At 48.7% G+C, this 17,385-nt stretch overlaps 1 protein-coding gene across 2 annotated transcripts in view; it reads left to right on the forward strand.

Annotated features, from left to right (window-relative positions):
• ADCY3 (adenylate cyclase 3) overlaps positions 1 to 17,385 on the forward strand; it is an 89,977-nt gene that overhangs the window by 35,678 nt on the left and 36,914 nt on the right. For both annotated transcript variants that reach the window (XM_030311523.1, XM_030311522.1), the window contains exon 3: positions 9,775 to 9,924. In XM_030311523.1, the coding sequence (XP_030167383.1) occupies positions 9,775 to 9,924 (150 nt within the window). The remainder of the gene's footprint in view (positions 1 to 9,774; positions 9,925 to 17,385) is intronic.

Raw genomic sequence — 17,385 nt, forward strand, 5'->3', positions numbered from 1 at the left:
AAGAACTAACAAAATTGATAAACTCCTAGCCCATTTGATCAAAAAGAAAAAAAGGACCCAAATAAATAAAATCAAGAATGAAAGAGGAGAGATCACAACCAACACTGAAGAAATACAAACAATAATAGAATATGATGAGCAACTATACACCAATAAATTGGGCAATCTGGAAGAAATGGACAAATTCCTAGAAATATATAAACTACCAAAACTGAAATGAGAGGAAATAGAAAATTTGAACAGACCCATAACCAATAAAGAAATCGAATTAGTAATCAGAAATCTCCCAAAAAACAAGAGTCCAGGGCTGGATGGCTTTCCAGGGGAATTCTACCAAATATTTAAAGAAGTGTTAACGCCTATTCTTTTGAAGCTGTTCCAAAAAATGGAAATGGAAGAAAACCTTCCAAACTCATTCTATGAAGCCAGCATTACCTTGATTCCAAAACCAGACAAAGACCCCACTAAAAAGGAGAAGTACAGACCAATTTCCCTGATGAGCATGGATGCAAAAATCCTCAACAAGATACTAGCCAACCATATCCAACAATACATTAAAAGAATTATTCACCACAACCAAGTGGGATTTATACTTAGGATGCAGGGCTGGTTCAATATCTGCAAAACAATCAGTGTGATACATCAATAAAAGAAAGGACAAGAACCACATGATCCTCTCAATAAATGCAGAGAAATCTTTTGACAAAATACAGCATCCTTTCTTGATAAAAACCCTCAAGAAAGGGATAAAATGATCATACCTCAATCATAAAAGTCATATAGGAAAGAGCCACTGCTAATATCATCCTCAATGGGGAAAAACTGAGAGCTTTCCCCCTAAGGTTAGGAACATGACAGGGATGTCTACGCTTGCCATTGTTATTTAACATAGCGCTGGAAGTCCTAGCCTCAGCAATCAGACAACACAAAGGAATAAAAGGCATCCAAATTGGCAAGGAGGAAGTCAAACTTTCACTCTTCACAGACGACATGATACTCTATATGGAAAACCCAAAAGATTCCACCAAAAAACTACTAGAACTGATCCATGAATTCAGCAAAGTCACAGGGTATAAAGTCTATGCGCACAAATCAGTTCCATTTCTATACACCAGTAGTGAAGCAACAGAGAAATCAAGGAATCAATCCTATTTACAATTGCACCAAAACCCATAAAATACCTAGGAATAAACCTAACCAAAGAAGTGAAAAATCTATACACTGAAAACTATAGTAAGCTTATGAAAGAAATTGAAGAAGACACAAAAAAATGGAAAAATATTCCATGCTCATGGATTGGAAGAAAAATATTGTTAAAATGTTGATACTACCCAAAGCAATCTAGATATTCAATGAAATCCCTATCAAAATAACACCAGCATTCTTCACAGAACTAGACCAAACAATCCTAAAATTTGTATGGGACCAGAAAAGACCCCGAATAGCCAAAGCAATCCTGAAAAAGAAAACCAAGGCTGGAGGCATCACAGTCCTGGACCTTAAGATGTGTTACAAAGCTGTAATCGTCAAGACAGTATGGTACTGGCACAAAAACAGACACTCAGATCAATGGAACAGAATAGAGAACCCAGAAATGGGCCCACAGATGTATGGCCAACTAATCTTTGACAAAGTAGGAAAGAACATCCAATGGAATACAGACAGTCTCTTCAGCAAATGGTGTTTGGAAAACTGGACAGTGATATGCAGAAAAATGAACCTGGATCACTTTATTATACCATACACAAAAATAAGCTCAAAATGCGTGAAAGATCTAAATGTGACACAGGAAGCCATCAAAATCCTAGAGGAGAAAGCAGGCAAAAAACCTCTTTGATCTTGACCACAGCAACTTCTTACTCAACACATCTCCAGAGGCAAGGGAAACAAAAGCAAAAATGAACTATTGGGACCTCATCAAAATAAAAAGCTTCTGCACAGCAAAGGAAAAAAATCAGCAAAACTAAAAGGCAACCAATGGAATGGGAGGAGGTATTTGCAAATGACATATCAGATAAAGTGTTAATATCCAAAATCCATAAAGAACTTATCAAACTCAACACCCAAAAAACAAATAATCCAGTGAAAAAATGGGTAAAAGACATGAATAGACACTTTTCCAAAGAAGACATGTAGATGGCTAACCGACATGAAAAATGCTCAACGTCACTCATCATTAGGGAAAATCAAATCAAAACCACAGTGAGATACCACCTCACACCAGTCAGAATGTCTAAAATTAACAACTCAGGAAACAACAGATGTGGGCAAGGATGTGGAGAAAGAGGGTCTCTTTTGCACTGCTGGTGGGAATGCAAACTTGTGCAATACTCTGGAAAACAGTATGGAGGTTCCTCAAAAAGTTAAAAATAGAACTACCCTACGACCCAGCAATTGCACCACCAGGTATTTATCCAAGGGATGCAGGTATGCTGTTTCAAAGGGGCATGTGCACCCCAATGTTTATAGCAGCGATATCAACAGTAGGCAAAGCATGGAAAGAGTCCAAATGTCCACTGACATATGAATGGATAAAGAAGATGTGGTGTGTGTGTAATATATATATATTTATAAATATATATATATTTATATATATATATATATATATATAATGGAGTATTACTCGGCAATCAAAAAGAATGAAATCTTGCCATTTGCAACAATGTGGATGGAACTAGAGGGTATTATGCTAAGCAAAATTAGAGAAAGACAAATATCATATGACTTCCCTCATATGTGGAATTTAAGATAAAAAACAGATGAACATAAGGGAAGGGAAGCAAACAAATATAAAAACAGGGAGGGGGACAAAACAGAAGAGACTCTTAAACACAGAGAACAAACTGAGGGTTGCCGGAGGGGCTGTGGGTGGGAAGATGCGCTAAATGGGGAAGGGGCATTAAGGAGGACACTTGTTGGGATGAGAACTGGGTGTTATACGTAGGGGATGAATCACTGGAATCTACTCCTGAAATCATTATTGCACTATATGCTAACTAACTTGGGTGTAAATTAAAGACAGATGCCACCACTTCGGGAACACCTGTCCTAACCAACCTGCATTAACCGGCTCTTGTCACTTAATGCAGTGTAACAACCCGAAAGTCAGTGGCTCGCAAGCACACGTTTCTCACTCGTACATCCATGGCTAGGCTGGGGCCTGACCTGGGCTGGGTTCAGCTGGGTTTTGCTCCAGGCTGGAGCTTGAGTTTTGCTTGGCTCCACAGGTCCCTCATGCGCTGTACCAGTGAGGTTCTTGGTGCATATTGTTCTCATGGCAACGGTGGAAGCCCAGAAGGAAGTGCAGGCGAATTACAAACATTTGCTCGTGTCCTATGTGCTGACATCCATTTGACCAGAGCAGATCCCGTGGTCAGAGTCAGCAGGAGGGAACCTTCTGCGGGAGGGAACCTTCTCCGTGAGGCTATGACAAGTGTGTGGCTCTGTGATACTTGTACGGGGGAGTGACGAATTGGGGCCAACAATCTCCTTCACCTTCTAGTCTAAAGCAGCTACCTGTTACTTTATCATTTTTATTCTCTGCTGGGCTCTGATACTTTTATTATCGAATCATGCTTCTTTTTATCTACTGTTAGCAAAACATCAGCTCCTGACAGCAGGAACTTTTTCTGCCATATTCATTGTTACCTGCCAAATACCTACCTGCCACAGGGTGGACATTCACTAAGTCTTTGAATGAATGAATGAATGAATGATTGATTGATTGATTGATTCTGTTTGGGGATTACCTGGCAGATCATGAGGGGCCTCGTGTAACATGTCACATTGGCTAGATGCCTATTCTGGAAGTCGTCTTTGTTTTGGAAGAAGGTGGACATTGCGTATCTGTTAGCAGAGACTCGCCCAAGCTATGAAACAAGTTGGAAGTTTCTAGAGGTCCTTTTGTTTTGAGGCACGTGGTAGAAACCAGACAAGCTTGGAAGGACCCCTCAGCGGTACCCCAAGGCTCAAACCTTGAATTGTGCTGGGTAGGGTTGTATTTCTTGGAGACCCCAGACGTCTCCTGGCACAGTGATGCTGGAGTTTGCTGTGGGCCAGCACGAGAGCATCTACCCCCTCCGCTGTCTGCAGACCTCCCCACCTGTATAGATGCCACAGGTCCTTCCTGGGTTCTGTGCTCCCCACGGGCCCCCAGTGCCTGGGACTTCAGCCTCCACTGAGCCTCGTCACAACTCGGCTGAGTAACGTAGGGAAAGCCCTGGCATTGTGCTTGGCTGGCGTCTTGCTAGCTGGGCATGAGAGCCGCAGTGGACCCACCCCGAGGCCAGGCTGGCTTCTGATACACAGTCCCCTGGGTCAGAGCAGATGTTTAATTAATGCCTTAAAACTCAAACTCTGCTTGTAGCGGGGAAAAAAGAGTAAGGAGATCTGAGCTCCAGCGTCAGCACTGCCAGGAGACCACAGGCTCATAGGCTCACAGCCTCATTTCTGGGGGCTTCAAGGGTCTTCCGTAAAATGCGAATAAGAACTTTGCTTGTTGTGGCCAGTAGGATTGTGAATATGGAGGTGTGATGAAACTCCATTAGTCTTATTGTTAGGCACGAATTTCCCTTCTCCCCTCCAGAGGAATAGAAAGTCACTAAGAACATATTTTGTGCCAAGCCCTGTCCCGGGCGTGTCGCATATAACCTCTCTTTTGATCTTACTGGCCCAGCCTTCGGGGTTCCTGCGAGGATGAAGAAGTCACATCTCAGAAAGGGAAAGTGACTTGCTCCAGGCCACACAGCCTGCTGGTGGTAGGCGAGGTCTGCGTGACTGCACGGCCCAGCCTCTTTCTGCCACTCGTTCATCCAGTAGGCATTGGCGGCTTCCCGTGTGCCAGACCCGGTCCTAGGCACTGGGGAATCCGCAGGGAAACAGAACCAAAGCCCCGTCCCCTTGGAGCTTGCTTTCTAGTGAAGTAAACAGAGTAAACGGACAAATAAAAGGACGAATAAAAAATGCAGATACTTCTCTGCAGGGTCTTAAACAGGAAAACAGAGAGAGCGTGTGGGGGGGGGGGTGGGGGGAGGTCAGGGCAGGCCTCTGTGAGGAGGGGACATGTCAGCAGGGACCTGACTGATGAGGAAGGTCCCCTCCAGTCTGCAGGGAGCACGGCTCCAGAGTGGGGCCCACAGGCACTGAGTGGCGGCCACCCCAGGCTCCGGCCTGTCTTCCTTGGGCTGGGGAGGTTGGTTGCCTGCAGAGATAACTTCTGCCCTGTTCCTTCCTGCTTTACGGCTCCGTGGAATTTTTTTTTTTTTTCCCAAAACATCTAAGTTAGTTTTAATGAACAGAGGCTCCAGTATGGTCTTCCCCTGACAGCAGAGCATCATGAGGTCTCCAAGGGCAGCTCACAAGGATGTTGGCTCCCAGAGCAGCCTTCTCTCCCTGGGTTTCTTCTCCCCAGTTCTGGAGTATTCTGGAATCTCCAGGCTGGAATGAGCCTATGGGGAGGGGTCAGCCTGGGCAGTTGAGGCACCAGCCTGCCTCCAGGGGGATGACTTCTCTTTTAAAGCCCTGCTTAGAGCAGCCCCATGTCCCTGTGGACTGGCAGAAATGTGCAGGATATTGTGATTCATCAAATTCCAAGAGGAAGGACTTCGTAAAGGAATTTTCTCACGGCTGCATTTCTGAGCTGGGGTATTACAAACATTTCATCCGGCTGTCCTGGGTTAGATGAAGCTGTTGAGTCTGAATGTTTACCCACTTGGGAGATTCGTTCATTCTCCTCGTTAGTTTAAAAATCTTGTGTTTAAGAAAAAATAACAGTTCTTTTGCAATGAGATTGCTGCCCAGTCTCTTTCACTGGGGAAAGGGGTTCCCTGGGGTAAGAAGAGGTGACCTCCGTGGCACCCCAGAGCAGAGCTTCTCAGGCTTGTGCGGGGGAATCCCCCCCGAGACGGAAACGTGTGTTGAGTCCAGTGTGACAAGCTGCCCCCACCCCCTCCTGGGCCACCCCGAAGAGCCAGAAGGCCGCATCAGGGCTCCTGCTTGGCCTTCGGAACTGCCTGAGCTGGGAACCTCCCTGTCTGTCCACAGGGTCAGGTGTCATGTCTGCAAACCCCTGGCGCTGAGCTCCCTCAGGCAATCATTGACGATGAGAGGAGAAGCCTTCCTGCCACGCTTGGTCGCTGAGTGTGGTATCCGAGGCAGTCTTTGTTTCTGAGACCCCATCTCTGTAGAGCCCGCGTCTTCCTGAAGCCGTGCGTCACCTCCCCGATCGGATGTGATCCCCACCCACCCGACCTCTGTCTGCATCTTTGCGCAGCCTCATCTCCTGGATATTTCCAGGACCATCCCCACTACTGTCCTGGCCTGTACCCTGCCCAGCAAAGTGACCGAGCCTCATTCCCCTGTTCTTGGGCTGAGGTGGCGTGGGAGAGGGTTGGGGTGCAGCAGCTGGGATATTAGAGGGCTGCGCCCCGGGGAGACCATGAGGCTGGGAGGTCAGGTTTGTGAAGGCTTCTGGCCTGCTCATCTGCTCCCCAGAAGGGGAAGGGCAAGTAGGGGGAAGACCATACTGGACCCCTCTGAAGGGGTCGGGGTGAGGGGCAAGTTGTGACGTGGTTGCACTACCTCAGGTGGCTCTGGGGAGCACGGGATCCACAGCAACCCTGAGGACCCTTTCGTTGAGGTAAGTTTAGAGAATTGGGGGAGCTCTGAGAAGCACAGCCTGGGGCTCCTGGGAGAATCCTCTAGGAAGGAATAAGCTCACCGCGATGCAGGGAGAGAATTCCCTGGCACGGGGGGGACCTGCAGGACCCACAGGACTCTCTGGCGTGTGGCCTGGACATGGCCATTTGCCTCCACATCCCCTCAGATGAGCTGAGAGTGCAGGTCGAGAAGGGGTGGGCAGGGGACAGGAAGCAGTATGACCCTCTGGCCACCCTGGGAACCGACCCGCCTTGCCTTCCCTCCAGACTTTCTGAGCAGGTGATTTCCAGGCCCACCTTTGCCCTCAGAAGTGAGGTCTGATGAGGGCCAGCCGGGGTCAGGACTGCAGGGACTTCCGAGATGAGGTAGGCGGCCCCTCAGCTCATAGGTGGTGAAGTGGGGGCTCAAGGAAGTTTCTTGATGTAGCAGGTTCCCCATCCAGCGAGGGGCAGGGCAACAGTCCAGGGCTCCTCCTAAGTTTGTTTTCTGCACCTGCCAAGTGGAATGCAAACGTGGGTCTTATTTTAAAATAGGCTGAAGGGAGTGCTGTCCCGTAGAGATGGTTTCCATTGTGAACCAAACCTGAATCCTGTTATACTCTTTGTTTGTTTGTTTGTTTGTTTTGAGAGGGAGAGAGGGAGCAGGGGAGGGACAGAGAGAATCCAAAGCAGGCTCCACACTGTCAGCACAGAGTCCAACGCAGGGCTCAAACTCCCGAACCAAGAGATCGTGACCTAAGCCAAAATCGAGAGTCAGACGCTTAACCGACTGAGCCACCCAGGCACCCCTGTTATACTCTTTGGATAATAACCTTTGGTGGGAGTTGGTTTAAAGCTTTCCTGTTATAGTTGCTCTCTGTCTACAGAGCAGGTGGTTTACTTAAGGAGGGACCCCGATGGGGAGTAAAACAGTTATTACACCGGCTCAGTGCTTACACTTTATGGAGTCTGCTCTATTCACCCCGTGAGGTGGACAGCGGGACCTGTTGGGGGGCAAGAGACCCCTAGGCGTGGAGCTCTGTCCATGGCTCAGTGTGACAGCCCAGGTGGTGGCCAGGGCCAGAGATGGGTCTGGAGCCTCTGGTTCAGAGTTGTTGACACCGGTAGGTATGGGGCCCAGACTTGTGGCTCGTCTGCGTGCAGCTACTCCCTTGACCTCTAGGACCTAGAGACCCTCAGCCCTGGTGACTGCTGTATCTGGACCCTGTGTGGGTTTTGGCAAAGTGCCCCCACTCGGTGAGATGCCTGAGGTACAGCCTGACCTTGTTGACTAGCTTCCTGTGCCATGAATTTGGGACTGGGCAGATTCTAAGGCTATACAGCCCCCAGAGGAAGGTGACCTTTGGGCTGGTAGACATTCTTGGACCTCAGGCCAGACTGGCTTGGAGACGCAGCGCAGCGTGATCTTTGTGATTTGCTTTGACTCACTTAATGTAAATTGGCAGCTCTTTGGGTTTTTAATAAGTGTCCTGAGGCCATATTGATAGTGCTCAGGTGGGAATGGCCTATCATGTCCAAGCAAAAGTTCAAGAGATATCCCTTAGGATTTTTGAAATTGCCCACTTGCCCCATGAATGGTATAGTGATGGGGCTGCCCAGCCCCAAGAACACAATGAGTTGTTAGTTGCTGGAACCAGCAGTTTAAGGAGCTTGTGAGGTCTGCGTCTGGTGACTTTATGACCAGTCTCAAGACACATCGCATGTACTAACTCATTATTCAGTGGGCCTGTGATGAGTGCCCAGGCCTGCAGGAACTTTCTGCCGGGGGTGGTGGGTCCTCAGGGTTAGCACTGATCAGCCCTGATAAAACACAAAAACAGAGGGGAATATGGCATAACCAAGAGTATCCAGAAAATTAATGTCAGAATTAACCTCTCATCGTCTATTAAGCCATCTTCTTTAAAAATCTAAAATTGACTTCCCTTCATTTTTCACCTACCCAGAATCCATTATCCTTCACATTATCTCCTCCTGAGGCCAGAAATGAAGAACTTCTGCCTCCCTACCCGCATCTCAGCTAGACTTCTGCCTGAGAAACCACGCCCTTCAGAGGAGGGGTCTGCCTTCCTCAGGCGGGACCTCAGGGAACCCAGGTGGGGAGGGTGTGAGCCTCAGGGCATGGGCAGGGCCAGACCTTGTTGGAGCTGGCTCCTGGCAGGTGGCTTTGGAGAAGCAGGAGGAGCTAGAACCTGGTGCAGCCCCAGATGGGGCCCAGCCAGGGTCAGAGACTGGGGCCCGGGAAATGAGCACCAGGAAATGAGATGTGGTTTGAACGTTCAGGTCCATATCCAAGGTTACCTGCAGCAGGAGGCGGTTGAGTCTGCAATCCCGGCAGCCTGTGGAAACGGGCTGGGGACCACAGACACCTAGGGGAGCCTGGCGGGTGCCAAGGGTGGAGGAACAGACTCAGTGCCCAAGGAGGCCTTTGTACCGATGTACTGAGCTTGCAGGACAGACATCCGTCGCACAGCTGCCCTGTCCCCTTCCCGTAACTTCCTCATGGGACCTCGGTACTGGTACCGGCCACCCCTCATCTGCTGGCAGGTGGGGTTGGCTGGGAGGATGCCCGTGAATGCCAGACACCTGTATACCTGCAGCGTCACGTGGAAGGTAGCGTGAGGGCTGGGAGTTGGCCCAACACGCTTCACATCTGTGACCTTCAGTGCAACCTGCAGCTTTTAGGATTATACACCCCCAGCTAGTAGATCGGGGTTTTGTACACTCTCCTCCCAGCTAATCAGCACAGCACCTAAGGGCGCCTAATAAGTGAGTCCTCAGTAAGCGGTGGTTGAACAAATGAGAGAACGAATGAATTGGGGAGCAGAGGGACCGTCAGGCCACACAGGTGCACGGGATCGGCCAATTTAGCTGCGCTGTGAGCAGGAGAGGCAAACAGCCCCATAACCAGCCTTCCAGGCCGGGGCCTCACCCGCCTATGGTAAGCGGGGCAGGGTCTGTTCCAGGGCCCTAAACGTCCCATCAGGGTCAGAGGCTCGCCGGGGCCCTCCCTGGACACTGGACAACTAGGGGTTTGATTTTCGTTACCACCCACCCCCCCTTCATCCTCTCTCCTGAGCATGTGCCTTCACCATTGTCCTTTTCTCTCCTCGGGGCACAGATCCTGGCCAACGTCTGCCTCTACCTGTGCGCCATCATGGTGGGCGTCATGTCCTACTACATGGCGGACCGCAAGCACCGCAAGGCCTTCCTGGAGGCCCGCCAGTCGCTGGAGGTGAAAATGAACCTCGAGGAGCAGAGCCAGCAGCAGGTGAGGTCCTCGCGGGGTGGCCATGCGGCCGTGCAGGCCTGGAGCCCGGGGCCAGCGACTGGGGCCAGAGAGGGGCCGATTGGGAGGGGGTGGGCCTGGGACAGTGCAGCCCCCCCTCCCCCCCGCCCCCAGGGCTCCCCGGGGCTCGGGGATCACCTGCCAGGGCCAGGTGTTGGCTGCCTCCTGGGCCTCTGACCGTCACAGGGCTCCTTCTGACTTCGGAGAGCTTGCCTTGCTGGAAGCCCTGTCCTCTCTCCTCCTCTGTGCTTGACCTACTCCTCCCCTCCTCCTGTTTTCTTCCCCCCTATAATTTAAAACTTTTTAAAGAACTACATTGGCTCAAGCAGTCACCAACGACTCCTTGTATTCCTCTCTCAGGTGAAAAAGTTCTCTGGGTTTATTCTAAGTGCTTTTCCCCCCATGGGCATCACTTCAGGTCAGTCCTCCTCTGCCACCCTTTCCGGTTCTACGGCAGATTCGCCATGTGTCCCTGCTGTGCACTCCGAGCCGTGTTCTCTGCAGCGGGGTGGGCCCAGCCCATAGCAGGGGGGCCTTCTGGGTGAGGCCCATCAACCTGCTCGCCTCCACCCAGGGCGCTAAGTTTCCTTCACGCTCTGTGCGTCTCCCACTTCCTTCTCCTTCTGAGTCCTCGATGAAGAAGTAAAACCAGTCCAAACCCTGGGGACCCCACTGTTTACATTCTTCCACTGAGAGAAGTGCCTGCTGCCCCCGCTCTTTGTTTACTGGCTTTACTCCAGCCTGATCCACCACAGAACCACCCAGTTCTCGTGTGATTCAGTCTTTTAAATAGTTTCTGGTCTGGATTCATCTCCGATGCCTTTTGAAGGTCTGCAGAAATTACATCCGCCAACTTCCTGTTATCCATAGGTTTATTTCCTGCTAACAAACAAACTCAATAGTTGGAAAATAGAGGATTCCCTGTTCTGGGAACCATGTCATTTTGTGTTCAGGTGGTGCTCTTGGCTCTGGATTCACTGAAACGGCTGTTTTCCACTCAGGTGGACAGGGCCAGAGTTTCGGGGGCCTCTCTGGAGCCTTTGCCTGGGGGCCTCCTTGGCGGGCCTCCCCTTTTCTAGATGATGCTCTTCAGAGGCACACACTGAGTCATTTGCTGATGAGTCCTCACTTCCTCTGTCCTGGGGATGTGTTTTCTCTGTTTACCAAGGAGATCTAGAAGCTTCTGAGCTGGGCCTCAGACTCCACTCCTTCAGAAGGCAGGTTTCAGAAGAGGAATCTCCCCAGCCTCTGTTGCCACAAGGGGCCAAGCTTAGCAGGTCATTGAATTTGCCTCCTTGTCCCCACCCCTGTAGCCTGTGGTTACCCACGAGCTGCTTCTGCTTGAATGTGTAAAGAATCCCGTCCTTTACTGGCTTTAGAGTGTCTTGAAAGGCGTTCTTCAGTTTCTGTTTTACATGCTGGCTGGGTTCTTTCTGTATCTCCTCTCTCATACCGTGGAGGCATCCCTCTGGATTCTCTACATTAAAAAAAAAAAAAAAAAAAAAAAAGCTTGTGTCATAGCTTATCTAGGTCAGGAGTTCTTTTTCTAGAGTATTTGTGCAGCCTTCAGCACACCTGTCAGTCTTGTCTGTCTCAGGACATATAGTTGGTATAATCCAGGACATCCTCAGTCACATCAAACAGTGCTTGGTGGGGGGTGTCCCGGTGCAGTAGAGGAAGGTCCCGTGTCTCACCTGGATCTGATATTCTCTGCATAGATAATATGGACAAGTTATCCCCCTCTTAGAGCCTTGCTTTCCTCATCTGCAAAGTGGGGGTGTTGAGACTCCAGAGCAGGAGTATTGATGCTTGTCTTTAGGTTTCCCTGAAGGCAGAAATACAAGCAGAAGTGCTTTGTAACCTGTAGAGCTTGGAAATGGGGACGGTCAGGCTGCAGTGCCCAGGCCGTGGAGTACATGGGCATTTTCTAATGGCCCCGCTGGGCAGGGTCAGTGTTGGGAGCCTGACAAAGAGGGCCATTCCTACCTGCTCCGGGACTCCCGAGCGCCACGTAGCAGCCAGGGGGCGCTGGCAGCCTCTCCGGGCCACGCTGCTCCTCTGCTGTGTTGTGAGCAGTAGCAGAGCAGACACTGGCTCCAGGAGAGAGGGGTCCAGGGAGGCCGAAGGGAGGTGCACAGGGTGGAGAGGCACAGATGCACACCCCCAGGCTTAACTGGGACACAGCAGGTGCCTGTAAGTGTCTATCGAGTGGAATGAATTTGTCTTGCCCAGCTCTAGCCTGAGTGTGACCTTGTGCCAGCTCCTTCGCCTCTTTGGGCCTCAGTTTCCCTATGTGTAAACTGTACGTGAGAATAAAACCTTTGGTGAAAATCAGATAATCTGCATCTATCCCTTTGGGAATGAGAAAAGCACTGTTACCATCAGGACGGGCGGAATTCTGCACACACACCCCCCCCCCCCAAAACTGGGTGTTGCAGTTTGCCCATGTTTTCCTTAGGACTCTTGTGACCGTGTGCATGAGATCTGTTTGCAATTTTACTTCCTTTCTGTGTCCTTGGCAGGTTTGGACGTCATGGTTGTGCTGGGTTTAGGAAATAAGTGTTTCCTCTTTCTAACCTGGGAGAGTTTGAAGAAGATATGGGTTCTTTGCAGGAGTAGGACTCTTGGGGCGCCGGGGTGGCTCGGTTGAGCATTCAGCTCTTGATTTCTGCTCAGGTCATGATCCCAGGGTTGTGGGATCGAGCCCCACATCAAGCCCCGCATCAGGCTCCATGCTAACAGCACAGAGCCTGCTTGGGATTCTCTCCCTCTCTCTCTCTCTCTGTCTCTCTTTTTCTCTTCCTTCCTCCCTCCCTCCCTCCTTCCCTCCTTCCCTCCCTCCCTCCCTCTCCTTCTCCCTCTGCCCCCTCCCCAGCTCTCGTGCACACTCTCTTGCTCTGGCGTGCTCTCTCAAATAAAAAAAAATGACTCACTAGTGAAGCCTTGTGGCTCAGGAGTTTTCTTTATGAGATTCAGTCTCCCTCAAAGGTACGAGGTTTTTTTGTATAAGTTATAACGTGTTTTTGTTTTTTCAGGAACTTAACCAACTTCATATGAATATGTCCCATTTTTGACGTGGGATTTTTGTCTTTCCGTGGGTTTTATAGCGATATTCCCTTTTCATTACTGACATTGCTAGTTTGGGCCTTCTCTTTTTTTTATTTGTCCTTAATCTGTCTTGCTGAGGTTTATTAATGTTTGAGCCTTTTCAGTGAACCACCTTTTTGTTGCTTTCTTTGTGCACTTCCGTAATGCATTCTGTTTTTGACTTTGATTCTCTTCTACTTTCTTTGAGGCTGACATCATGTCCTTTTTTACCTTCTTGAGATGGAATTTAACTAATTTTAGCATTTTTCTTTTCTAAAACACGCTCCTGGTGCTCGGATGTCCCGCGTTAGGTGCTTTTGCTTCCTTCTACAGATTTTGATATGTCCTATTTCTGTTGTCATTTAGTTCAAAATACTTTCCAATTTCCGCTGAGATATCTTTGATCCCCAGGCTGTTTGAGGGTACATCAATTAGTTTGCAAGCATACAGGGAATTTTTAAGGCCCTCTTTTTATTATTGATTCCAGTTTACTTTGCTGCAGTCAGAGAACATATTCTGTGTAATCTCAGTCCTTTGAAATCCGTCGGAACTTGATTTTTGACCTCTCATTTTTGATTGATTTTGATGTACTTAAAAATAACATGGATTTTTACAAAAATGCATCAAAATATCTTCCAACAATGAAGTAATGCTGATACATGTCCATCATGATGCATTTGCATCTACCCCAAATTAGTATTTTTACCTTTTTGGGCACAGTGCAAGGGCCTCCCAACATTTAATTCCCCTTCCCCCCAGACTTTCTGGCTATTGCAAGTTTTTTATTTATCCATTTTTTATTTATTTTTATTATTTTTTTTAATGTGTATTTATTTTTGAGAGAGACAGAGCATGAGCGGGGGAGGCACAGAGAGAGGGAGACACAGAATCTGAAGCAAGTTCCAGGCTCTGAGCTGTCAGCGCAGAGCCCGATGCGGGGCTCGAACTCTTGAACTGCGAGATCATGACCTGAGCCTGAAGTCAGATACTAAACCAGCTGAGCCACCCAGGCGCCCCACCCCCTTTTTTTAAAGTTTATTTTGAGAGAGAGAGAGATGGGGGGGGGGGCGGGCAGAGAGAGAGAGAGAATCCCAAGCAGGCTCTGCCCTGTCAGTCCAGCTCTTCCATCCTCTTGAAGAATTCCCCTTAGTGTCACTCTTCACGAAGGTCTGTTAGGGAAGTCTCTGCATTTCTAATTGCCTGGAAATGTGTTCAGTTTGCTTTCGGTTTTGGAAGTCACTTGCTGTCAGAGGTAGAATTCTAGGTCGACAGCGCTGGACTCAGAGCCCTTTGAAGGTGTCATTCCATTATCCTGTGGCTTCTATTTTTGTTGAAATGCCGGCTGGCTGCCTGACACACTTGCTCCTTTTAAAGTAATACGTAGTTTTTGTATTCTTTTCCTCCGGTTGCTCTTACAGTCTGTCTCTGGTGTCCAGCAGTTTCATGGTGACGCGCCTGGCGGTTTTCTTTGCAGTTACCCCGCATGGTATTTGAGGAGCTTCTTGAATTGATGGCTTGATGTCTTTCATCAGTTTTGAGATGTTCAGCCAGTATCTCTTTGCCCCATTCTTTCCTTTCCTTCCAGGACTCTAGATGTCCTTGTTAGACATTACCATGTTCCAGAAATCTCTGTGTTTTTTTCTGAATCTTCCTTTTTTTTTTCCTTTGCTTCAGACTGAATATTTATACTGATGTGACTTCCAGGTTACTAATCCTTTGTCTGCTCAGTGCTTGAGCTCCTCTGTTGCATCCTTAATTTCATTATTGCATTTTTTTCGTCTCTAGAATTTCCATTTGACTTAAGTAAAAGACACATTCCACTTCTCTGGTGAAGTTCTCCATTTTGTCATCTATTCTTTGGAACATAGTAAAAATTTTAAACTTTTGGACAACGGCAATATCTGAAATACTGACGTGTCTGCTTTTCCCTGTTGATTTTTGGTCCCATCTCATGGCATCATGGCCTTTAACATTTTTTTTTTAATTAAAAAAAAATTTTTTAAGTTTGAGAAAGACAGAGTACAGGTTGGGGAGGGGCAGAGAGAAAGGAAGAGAGAGAGAATCCCAAGCAGGCTCCACACTGTCAGCGTGGAGCCCCATGTGGGGCTCGAACTCATGAAACTGTGAGATCATGATCTGAGCCAAAACCATGAGTCGGATGCTTAACTGACTGAGCCACCCACATCCTGGCCTTTTTAAAAAAATGCTGGATAAATTAAATGCTGAATATCATGTATGGAAAATAGTAGCAGCTCTGAAGGATGTGTCTCTCCAGAGAGGACTGACTTTTCTTGCACCTCACCTTGATCCAATGTGGGGTCTAGAAGATTTGGGGCTGGGGTTTAGTCCGAGAGCTGGTTTCTGTTGTGCCTACTCTTAGGAAATAGTCCTTCAAGGGTCTTAACTCAAAGGCTGGTCCTCGCCTTGAAGGACCCTGGACTCCCCGCCACAATAAGACAGCCAAACTACCCTTCAGTGTTAGCCTCTCAGCTCTCACTTTCCACTTGGATTCTTGGTCTCTCACCCCATGTCGCTTGGCAGTGGGCAGACGCCTTGCAGGATTTGTGTAGAGAAAGGCTCTCTTGTCTCCAGGACCTCACCCCACTGCTCTGCCTTGAAATGCTTGCTCACCCATCCTTGCTTCTCCACCCCCTTGAAAGCTGAAGCCATTGCTCTCCGTCCATCCTCTGAACCCTGACCTCAAGGGCAAAAGTGACAGAGTGTGTTGGGCTCGCTCAAGTGTGTTTCCCTGCCCTCAGAGACCTTGTCCCCTCCCATCCTAGCCACCTTGGTTGTTTCCCATAGGCTTCAGATAGCTGTCTTATCCAGCTTCTGTAGTTGTTCGTGGCTTAAGTGTTGGTCTGGTGTAAGCTCCTCTGTAATAGCAAGAAAGAGGGGTGCCTAGGGGGCTCAGTCGGTTGGGCGTCCAACTTCGGCTCAGGTCACGATCTCGTGGTTCATAAGTTCGAGCCCCGCTTTGGGCTCGCTGTTGTCAGCACAGGTCCTCTGCCCCCCCCCCCCCCCGCCCCCCACCTCTGCCCCTCCCCTGCTTGCACTGGCTTTCTCTCTCAAAAATAAACATTTTTTAAAAATAGCAAGAAGCAAAGTTTGGATGTTATTTTATACTTCTTTATGTTGATTTATTTTTTTTATTTTTTTTTCAACGTTTATTTATTTTTGGGACAGAGAGAGACAGAGCATGAACAGGGGAGGGGCAGAGAGAGAGGGAGACACAGAATCGGAAACAGGCCCCAGGCTCCGAGCCATCAGCCCAGAGCCTGACGCGGGGCTCGAACTCCCGGACCACGAGATCGTGACCTGGCTGAAGTCGGACGCTTAACCGACTGCGCCACCCAGGCGCCCCTCTTTATGTTGATTTTTAAGTAGCTAAAAATGTACATAGTGTAAAATCATGAAGGTGTGAAAAAGGTTATACCGTGGAAGGTAAGCTTCTCACACACAGCCATCCTCTTCCCCATCCCTCAGACAGCCACCGTCATGTCTCGTGTGCCCTTTCAGGATTCCAGTTCTTTCCAAATCTGGATCTGGGACACAGACTTTTCACACCCACGCAAATAGTATATCCCCTCTTCCGTACTCGATCTTTCACCTGCTGTCTTCGAGAGGGTTCTAAGTCGACGTGGCACTGCCTCATCCTTGTTAGCGACTGCATTGTATTCCATTATAGAGACGTGACATTTCTTTAATTGGGCTCCTAATTGTACAGTTGAGTGGCACCAAGTACCCCCACAGTGTTGTGCAACCGTCACTGCTATTCGCTTCTAGAACTTTTTCATCATCTCAAACCGAAACGCCATGGCCATTAAACATGAGCTCTCCCACCTCCTTTCCCCCCGGTCCTGGCTACCGCCATCCTGCTTTCTATGTCTATGAATTTACCTTTTCCAGGCACCTCACAAAAGTGGAATCGGACACTATTTGTCCTTCTGGGACCGGCTTGTTGCACTCTGCGTGGTGTCTTCGGGGCTCATCCGTGTTGCAGCCCTGTCAGGATTTCCTTCCTTTTCAAGGTTGAATAATACTCCGTTGCATGTGTATACCCCATTTGTTTATCCGTTCATTTGTGGAGGGATACTGGGTTGTTTCCACCTTTCAGCTGCTGTGAACACGGCTGTGCGGGTACCTGCTTGAGTCTCTGCTCTCAGTTCTTGGGGGCATATACCCTGAGAGGTAGAGTTGCTGGGTCATATGGTAGTTCTACGTAGAGTTCTAATTTTTTGAGACACGAGGCACGTACGTTTTTATTTTATTTTTTAAGTGATTTTATTTTTTTAAAGTTTATTTATTTGAGGCGGGGGCAGAAAAAGAAGGAGAGAGAGAATCCCAGGCGGGCCC

This window comes from Lynx canadensis, chromosome A3, assembly GCF_007474595.2.
Source record: "Lynx canadensis isolate LIC74 chromosome A3, mLynCan4.pri.v2, whole genome shotgun sequence".
Classification (NCBI taxonomy): Eukaryota; Metazoa; Chordata; class Mammalia; order Carnivora; family Felidae; genus Lynx; species Lynx canadensis.